Below are 8,948 nucleotides of genomic sequence, written 5' to 3'. Positions count from 1 at the left end.
TTGCGAGCCTGCATATTTTCTAGCTAATAATTAGCATGTTTGTATTTCATGAATTACCAAATGAAAATGCAGCGCATCCAAATTTGAAGCTGTTCGTTTATCAAGGTGGACTTCAAAGTACAGAAGAAGCTATACACTTTGGAGTACCACTTGTTGCAATACCAGTATTAGCTGATCAAGATATGGTAGTCATGAAAATGAAAAGCTTAGGGGTATGCAGGAGTGTCGATATTTTACAAATGACTAGAGAAGCTTTAAACGAAGCGATTATGGACGTATTAAATAACACAAGGTAAAGTCATATGGTAAAATAATGTTTTTAAAGATAAGACTTTTTTGCATGAAACATYAGTTGTAGTAAAAAATAAAATGTGAACTGTAATAATTTGTTATTTTTAGCTATAAAGAAAATATGTTGAAACTTAAAAATCTCATGAAAGATAAACAATTTGACAACATGGAAAACGTCATTTGGTGGATAGAATATGTTATTCGTCATAAGGGAGCAAATCATCTCCGTTCTAGCATCGTAGATGAGCCGTGGTATCAAAGATACGACACTGATGTTATCGCCCTATTATCTATTATATTGTTTATAATTGCCGTCTTTAGCCTATACATTACTGTTAAAGTATTCGTAATTATTTTAAAATATTACGCAACCTTATTATCCAAAGAAAAAAATAAAAAGAAATTGAGCTAGTTGAATAATTGTAATTGAAAAGTGAAGGCTGTATTTATAAATTTCGGATAGTTTCTAGATAAGACAACTAAAAAATATGTGCATAAGTAGATAAGATTAGTGCAAAAAAGAAAACTAACCTACGTATAGGATCGTACTATTTCACCAGTCATCATTTACTCGATTAGACGTCATTTTTATTTTAATAAATTTCTTTTATCTTACGCAAGCGGTAACGTTATTTTTTCGTGAAACGATTCTAAATCAAAGTGAAATAATTAAATTTAAAAAACTTTTGGCTTATTTTTAGTACTGATAAGAATATAAAAATTATAGAAAAAAGTTTATTGCATGTTTATTATAATACATTACACAGCATTCGGACATTTCCTTCATGCGAGTATGTGAAAAGAGTTTCCGATTAAAAATGTCGCTCGTTCAATAAGAGTACTAACGGAATTTGCCATATTAAGATTGTTAAAAATATATAATTAGAATCGTCCTTGATCTTCTGGAAAAATATCTGTAGAAAGACGTGAGATCAAGGGAGTTAATATTTGCTAGTTCTGCATATCTTTATTTTTTATATTTCCAATTCCTAATTATGATATAATTATACAATCTCCATTGTCACAATAGACATATCTATAATACAAAGAAAAATGTTAATAAGAAGACATTATAAACATTCGTGCTGTATCATTCTATACTTCTTGTAATCAATTTCGAACTATCACGTTCTTTTCCTATTTCATATATATTTCGAATTAATAGATATTATTCTTTTTTGTCAAAATGGTAAATTCGTTCGATATAAAGTTACTTGGACATATGGAACAGCGACCATGTGTTTCAACCAATTAGACTTGAATCCTTCTAAGGACGTTCTTTGCTGAAACAAATAGCAACCATGTCAAGAATAAGTCTACTAATTAAACGAGTTTAATTTGCTGAAACAACCTACTGCTGTCCTATTCTTGTTTAATGTAACTATACATTATACGCATTTACTTCATTGGGAAGAAAAGATTACATGTACTAATTTAATACGTAATAAAAAAAAAAAGACAGTCCTCGTAAAAACAGAGTATGATGAGAACCGTCTACTGGCTAAATGTATTAATTCCCTTTATTCAATTTTTTCGAATGTTATCACTACACTACTTCTCTCTCTCTCTCTCTCTCTCTCTCTCTCTCTCTCTCTCTCTCTCAATAATAACTTACTTTTTATATTTAAAATTAATTTTCTGAATAATTAAATTTAAAACTATTATATGAAAACAATGTTCATAATCGTTCAAACATAAATGATACGAAAATACATATTTTTTATAAATTTTTTGTTTAGTTAAGTAAATTTGTTGTGTCAAAAAATTATTCATATAGCAAGAAAACATTCTCATAGTCATTTATAAGTTTTGATATCCACAGTTGACCAAAAACATAAATATAATCACTAAAAATAGTAATTATACAGTAACGTTAAAAATATTCTAATTTGTGAACTTTGACAGCATAATACAGATAATATAAAGATAAGCAGAGCTAGCATATCTACCACCTTGTAGTTTTATCATGCAATAGTTTTTCTCTGATAAGTCTAATTGCATCAAACATATAAAAAGGAAGCACAAACAGGATAAATACAGAATGCATATTATATTTCGGATATAAGTGTAATGGATTACATGAAAAGCTATTAGAGTTCTTGTCAGTTAGTCTATCGTGTTCTATTTCAATCAGACGTATATTTTCTTTCCAGTATACTCCTGAGTGTATTGCCGTTAGGTGGTTTAAAAGTTAGAAGAAAATATATTATCATGAAATTATTAATAGTTATAGTAGTGGCATATCTTTTGACTATCAACATTGGAATTACAAACAGTGCAAGAATTTTGGCTATATTTCCAATTCCTTCTTACAGTCATCAAATAGTTTATAACTCTATCTCCAAACATTTAAGTTTACGAGGTCACCAAGTTACTTTAGTTACACCAAATCCGATAAACGACACAAATCTGAAAAATTTCACCCAGATCGACATCAGTAATAATTACATACTACTAAAAAATGTCAACTTCTACAAAGCAAGAACAATGTACACATGGATTGATTTACTCAGGATTTATTTATTTGAAATAAGCCGAAATTTCTCCAAAAATGTTTTTGATCATCCTGACTTTAAAAAGATATACGCGCCGGAAAGCAATGAGAAGTTCGATCTTGTTCTAGTCGAAGCAATACTAACGCCAGCCATTTATGCATTTGGATACAGATTCAAAGCTCCTTTAATAGGTAAGTAAATGAATATTTCTACAATACAAATGATTAAATATAAATTTATTAAAAAAATAGAGAGGAAGAAAAAAAATAAATTAAGGTATTACTACAAAAAGAAATCACAAGAAATGATATTCTTTCTTCAAATAAACCATTTTCCTTAACAATTTACCTGGTTKCAATAATTATCTCTTTATCAAAAATTTAAAAATATTTATTATTATCCAAATAAATATATCGATGTAATCTTTACATACAATTCGTAATTAATTTTCTTGCAATCGTTTTAGTGTTAGAAAAAGACGGAGCAAGATTTGCTTTCATTGCAAAGTTTACAAAATGATTCCTCTTATAATGTTTATAATATAAACTTAAAACTTGTTCTTATCTTTTATCTTCTTATTTGTAATAAGGATAAGRAAGGCATAGACATTAATCTTATTCTAAATCTTTATTTCATTTCMAATCTCAAAGGTTTTGATATTTGTTTAATATATTTATAGGTATGAGTTCGTTAGCGCTTACACAATTATCTCATTTTAACCTTGGTAATCCAGTGATACCGTCACATCCTTCGTCGTTCGAGTTGAATAAAAGCCTTGGTTCGAATTTACCTTTTTGGACAAGAGTATACAATTATATCGTAACATGGTGGCACATACACGTAACTTGCAATAATAAAATGTACAAACCGCAACAAGAAATTGCAGAAAAATATTTGGGCAAAATACCTTCTATCATAGAATTAGAAAAGAACATGAGTATCCTATTTGCAAATCAGCAAGAAGAAATTTCATTTACCCGGCCCAACGTCGCTAATGTTATAAATTTTGGAGGCTTACAYATATCAAATGATATTATAAATAAACCTTTATCGAAGGTAATTTCTTGTATGTCACATCTAATACTTTACTTTCCTTTATTTTTGCATCAAAACTTTCCCTTTCATTATAAAATTTTGAAATCTGATTTAGTATTCATGATTTCTTTCTAGGAATTAAAAAAATTCATAAATAATGCGTTTAATGGTTTCATTTACGTCAGTTTTGGAACAAACGTGAATCCATTAACGTTTTCGAATATATTGTTGGATTCAATTTTCCATGTTTTCTCAAATTTACCAATGAAAGTTCTATGGAAATTCAAGGGAAACTTTTCAAAAATATCAAATAATATATATACTGCAGAATGGTTTCCGCAACAAAACATCCTGGGTAATATATCTGGGAATCTTTATATTTCTTCAATTYTTGCGAGCCTGCATATTTTCTAGCTAATAATTAGCATGTTTGTATTTCATGAATTACCAAATGAAAATGCAGCGCATCCAAATTTGAAGCTGTTCGTTTATCAAGGTGGACTTCAAAGTACAGAAGAAGCTATACACTTTGGAGTACCACTTGTTGCAATACCAGTATTAGSTGATCAAGATATGGTAGTCATGAAAATGAAAAGCTTAGGGGTATGCAGGAGTGTCGATATTTTACAAATGACTAGAGAAGCTTTAAACGAAGCGATTATGGACGTATTAAATAACACAAGGTAAAGTCATATGGTATAATAATGTTTTTAAAGATAAGACTTTTTTGCATGAAACATTAGTTGTAGTAAAAAATAAAATGTGAACTGTAATAATTTGTTATTTTTAGCTATAAAGAAAATATGTTGAAACTTAAAAATCTCATGAAAGATAAACAATTTGACACCATGGAAAACGTCATTTGGTGGATAGAATATGTTATTCGTCATAAGGGAGCAAATCATCTCCGTTCTAGCATTGTAGATGAGCCGTGGTATCAAAGATACGACACTGATGTTATCGCCCTATTATCTATTGTATTGTTTATAATTGCCGTCTTTAGCCTATACATTACTGTTAATGTATTCGTAATTATTATAAAATATTACGCAACCTTATTATCCAAAGAAAAAAATAAAAAGAAATTGAGCTAGTTGAATAATTGTAATTGAAAAGTGGAGGCTGTATTTATAAATTTCGGACAGTTTCTAGATAAGACAACTAAAAAATATGTGCATAAGTAGTTAAGATTAGTGCAAAAAAAAAAATTATCTTTCGTATAGGATTGTACTATTTCACCAATCATCATTTACTCGATTAGACGACATTTTTATTTTAATAAATTTCTTTTTTCTTACACAAGTGGTAACACTAGATCCAAAGTTATGGTAGAAAATGTGACTGTCGGACGAGAGTTTAAATACTGATTAAGAAAATGAAAACTAGGAGTGTATCTGAATAAAATTCAAGTAACATCAATGATTTTATTGAAAACTAACACACTTCAGTATAACTTCAATATATGCACATACGGAAATTACAAGTTACGAATATACGAATAACGTCCTGAAATTACACTTATTTAATTATTTTAGAATTGTTTAAATAAATGTAACTTTTTTTTAACGTTCCTGTCCAACGGTTACTTTGAAGGGGGAAATTTTTATTGAAAAAAATATCACATCGAAATTATTTAATATTTGAAGTATGTTAATAAGTATGTCATGCTTATACTTAATATAAGTAAAGTTTGTTAGAATAGTAAAATAATTGTTATTTAACTAATAGAGAAGTGTCTATTGTTGCTTAAAAGCTAAAAGTATTTGATCTATTTACCGTCTTCTTCGAAATCCACCGTTAGATTGATAAGTTGTCCTTTATGAAAGTTTTTTTATTGAATATTGTTTATGTGACTTTCTGTAAAAGGAAAATCTATTTATTACGAATATTATTTTTGTTATGCGCATGTAGCATTCGGAAAGTCATATAAACAACAATCAATAAATAAATTTCAGCTTTTCACAGAGGACAATCTGTCAGTTTACTGTTGAATTTCGAAGAGGACGGTATCTCGAACATATTCTACATTTTAAAACTACTATATACATTTCCTTTAATTAATTATCAATCATTTAAGGTATATCGAAAACTCTTATGCATTCTACTAATATTCGGGATTGTTTAAACTAAAATACATTTGTTTTAAGTTCCTAACCAGCGATGACTTCAACTTTAAAATTTTCATCTAATAAAATATTTTAGATATATTTTTTTAATTACTTAATATTATAATATTTAATATTTAATATTTTTCGAATCTTAATTATTTACTATTTGAAGTATTTGTTTAGGTATATAATAGTTAAATAAATGCACTATTGTTTAAACATTATTTAATTACACTCTACGTATATTTTATCTTGTTTAAACATTTGAAAAATAATTATTTATAGTTTACATGTATAAAAGAGACAATTCTGATATGCAATGATTTTCTTATTAAAATCAGTTAAGAATTATATCTGGTATTTTTTCAATGTTACTACTCTTTTTCAATTTTTTATGCTAGGGTACGAGACAACTTTAACCAATGGTAAACTCGATCATCAGTGTTACCAACATCAGAACTTTAAACTACACCATTTTAAGTGGATTTTTAATTTCATGTATTATTAAAAATTCATTACCATTTTTCTATTTTATTATTAAAATACATAATAACTGATTTCATGAAAATAATAAAATTGTACTATAATTGTATCTTACTCTTATATGTGTGTTTAAAATCATCGCATAATTCAGTTTCATATTTTACCGCTTGCGCACAACTACTTGCGCACGGACCACAAATATTTCTATCTCACTTCATGTCACCTAACTTGACTGTCCTTCCATTCGATTCTTACGTTATGTCCGGTACGGATTGAAATTGGCAAGAAGACGATTATTTCATCAAATTAGTGAAATTACTTGTGCCAACGTATACCAAACGATTATTACGGTAATTACTACAAAAATTTGTAATATATTTACATATGGTCCTCATTCTTTTAGATTTAAGATATGCATAATGCGTATATATATACATACATATATAGGAACGAATGAAACGATCGATACCGCATATGGTTGATTTCGATTAATAAAGATATTACTCCATTTTTTGAACTTGTGCAAATTGCTTAATCAGTATAATTTCATGATTTTATTTGTATATTATTCTATTAATTTTTTTAAACTACGAAACATATAAATATATATATTCATATTTACATATATTAAAATATGATCTAAATTAGACAGTTATATATTTACGCATAGCACTACTTACAAATTCACAATTTACATTTTATTAAATTTGTATGAAATTTAAAAAAAAATGAATGTTCTTCAACATAAATTAAATTTCTATCTCTTAATAGAATAATTTTGTGTATATTTATATATTGCATTTTTCTTGGTTTATGAATTTATGAGAGGTTACGATATAGTTGCCACTTCGTTTCTATATTACAGGTATATTCCAAATGGCACAATGTCAACTTTTCTTGGGCTTATTGAGGAATTACCAGCTATTTCAGTGGATTCATTTAATGGAAAAAATCTTGACTCCTCTGTATTTTTTCTTAGTCATTGTCATGTTGATCATATGAATGGTTTAAATCATTCATTTTTTGAATACTTAACGAAATATAATAAGTATCTTTATTGTAGTCCAATCAGTAAATTAATTTTGCAAAATAAATTTAGCTTGAATGATAGTTGCAATATAAAAGAAATTAATATAGACACACAAGTTGTTATAGAATACGATGACCAACAGGGTAATAATCACGTTGTCGTAGTATTAAGTGTTTCAGCTGGACATTGTCCAGGCTCTCTCATGTTTCTTTTTGAAAAAGAAGATAAATTAATACTTTATACTGGAGACTTTAGAATTCATCCGGATGATTTATCAAAATTAAGATCTTTACACATAAAACAAGGTAGTAGATTACTTCCAAAGAAATTTGATAAAATTTATTTAGATACAACTTTTTTAAATCCTGACTTCTCTTATTTACCATCTCGTAAAGAAAGTATAACGAAAATATATGAAGCGATTAAGGAATGGCTCGATCAAGACCCAAGGAATGTTGTTATGCTGGAATGTTCTGCCTGTTATGGTTCAGAGTTTCTTTTCATGGAATTATCTAAATCTTTAAATATGCAAATTCACGTTAAAGATTATGTCTATGATACTTATCGTAGTATTGCTGAATTAGCTCCCCATATTACAAATGATTTTAATAGTACTCCTATACATGCATGCACTAAAAAATCAGATAGATCATTAAAATGTCGTTATAATGTAAGCAAAGATAATATATTAATTATTGTGCCATCCGTATTAAAATGGCAAGGAAAAGATATATCTAAGATAGCTGAATGGGATGAACACAGAAGAAAAACATTTAATGTATGTTACTCTATGCACTCTTCATATAACGAGCTTAAGGCATTTATAGAATACTTCGATCCTGTTGAAGTATTTCCATGTGTTTGTCCGAAGGATCAGGAGAAACAAATTTATGATATACTTAATAAAATAATGACTAAATCTTCTGATCAAATCTCGAAACCAAATAAACATCGATATCAATTAAAATTGTCTTGCAGCAAGAAAATAAATGTAAATACAAGTACTTTTAAAAGTCTTTACTTTAGTGACGATGATAGTTGTTAATGAAACTTATTGTTATATAAATTGAAGGATCTTATTATTATGTCACTTAATTACGACATAAAGAATTTTAAAGTATGTATATATAATCATAGAATTACTTGATATTTTTGTACTCTTATATAATAAATGTAACAGATTTGAGATTATTATTTATTATCCATACATATTGTTTCATTTTTCAAGAACAACTTTTATAATTTTAAATATAAATTCTCATTAGTCTGTGATGATACAATTTCATAAATCTCATTTGAATAAATATTTTGTTACAGAACTTCTTATACTTTAGCATCAAATATAACAACAGTAAATATGGCAACAGCAACAGCTCTTACACATGAGAAGGTATGGTTTGAGAAACCATCCTATGATAAAGCAGAGCGGCTATATTTTGAACGAATGGCCAAGGTAAGAAATCATTGTTTCCATCTGATTTGTTGATATATATATATATATATATA

At 27.6% G+C, this 8,948-nt stretch overlaps 4 protein-coding genes across 7 annotated transcripts in view; all 4 read left to right on the top strand.

Annotated features, from left to right (window-relative positions):
* LOC106793670 (UDP-glucuronosyltransferase 1-3-like) overlaps positions 1–799 on the top strand; it is a gene marked incomplete at its 5' end in the record, with an annotated part of 6,726 nt that extends 5,927 nt beyond the window's left edge. Inside the window, 2 exon segments of the mRNA XM_014760812.1 lie at positions 73–292; positions 400–799. Coding sequence (XP_014616298.1) covers positions 73–292; positions 400–703 — 524 coding nt within the window.
* A 1,552-nt stretch (positions 800–2,351) lies between these two features.
* On the top strand, positions 2,352–4,925 carry LOC106793669 (UDP-glucuronosyltransferase 2C1-like). The gene is made up of 5 exons (XM_014760810.1): positions 2,352–2,977; positions 3,466–3,842; positions 3,957–4,176; positions 4,285–4,504; positions 4,612–4,925. The coding sequence occupies exons 1-5, from the start codon at positions 2,503–2,505 to the stop codon at positions 4,913–4,915; spliced, it is 1,596 nt and encodes a 531-aa protein (XP_014616296.1). The 5' UTR covers positions 2,352–2,502; the 3' UTR covers positions 4,916–4,925.
* A 1,691-nt stretch (positions 4,926–6,616) lies between these two features.
* LOC106793644 (probable elongation factor 1-delta) overlaps positions 6,617–8,948 on the top strand; it is a 6,338-nt gene continuing 4,006 nt past the window's right edge. For 2 of the 3 annotated variants that reach the window (XM_014760766.1, XM_014760765.1), the window contains exons 1-2: positions 6,617–6,762; positions 8,760–8,895. In XM_014760766.1, the coding sequence (XP_014616252.1) occupies positions 8,800–8,895 (96 nt within the window). In that variant the 5' untranslated portion in view covers positions 6,617–6,762; positions 8,760–8,799. The remainder of the gene's footprint in view (positions 6,763–8,759; positions 8,896–8,948) is intronic. The other variant, XM_014760767.1, reaches the window with a different exon arrangement.
* Positions 7,203–8,626, top strand: LOC106793646 (protein artemis). 2 transcript variants are annotated; one of them, XM_014760769.1, is made up of 2 exons: positions 7,203–7,747; positions 7,838–8,626. In XM_014760769.1, the coding sequence occupies exons 1-2, from the start codon at positions 7,234–7,236 to the stop codon at positions 8,485–8,487; spliced, it is 1,164 nt and encodes a 387-aa protein (XP_014616255.1). In that variant the 5' UTR covers positions 7,203–7,233; the 3' UTR covers positions 8,488–8,626. The 2 variants fall into 2 exon arrangements, with proteins under 2 accessions (XP_014616255.1, XP_014616254.1); XM_014760768.1 differs by having other exon boundaries at positions 7,203–8,626.

The sequence above is a fragment of the Polistes canadensis genome, unplaced genomic scaffold (genome assembly GCF_001313835.1).
Source record: "Polistes canadensis isolate GaletaPanama2010 unplaced genomic scaffold, ASM131383v1 scaffold_16, whole genome shotgun sequence".
Classification (NCBI taxonomy): Eukaryota; Metazoa; Arthropoda; class Insecta; order Hymenoptera; family Vespidae; genus Polistes; species Polistes canadensis.
Note: the sequence above shows the minus strand (reverse complement) of the source record. Positions and strands in the feature narration are given on the sequence as shown.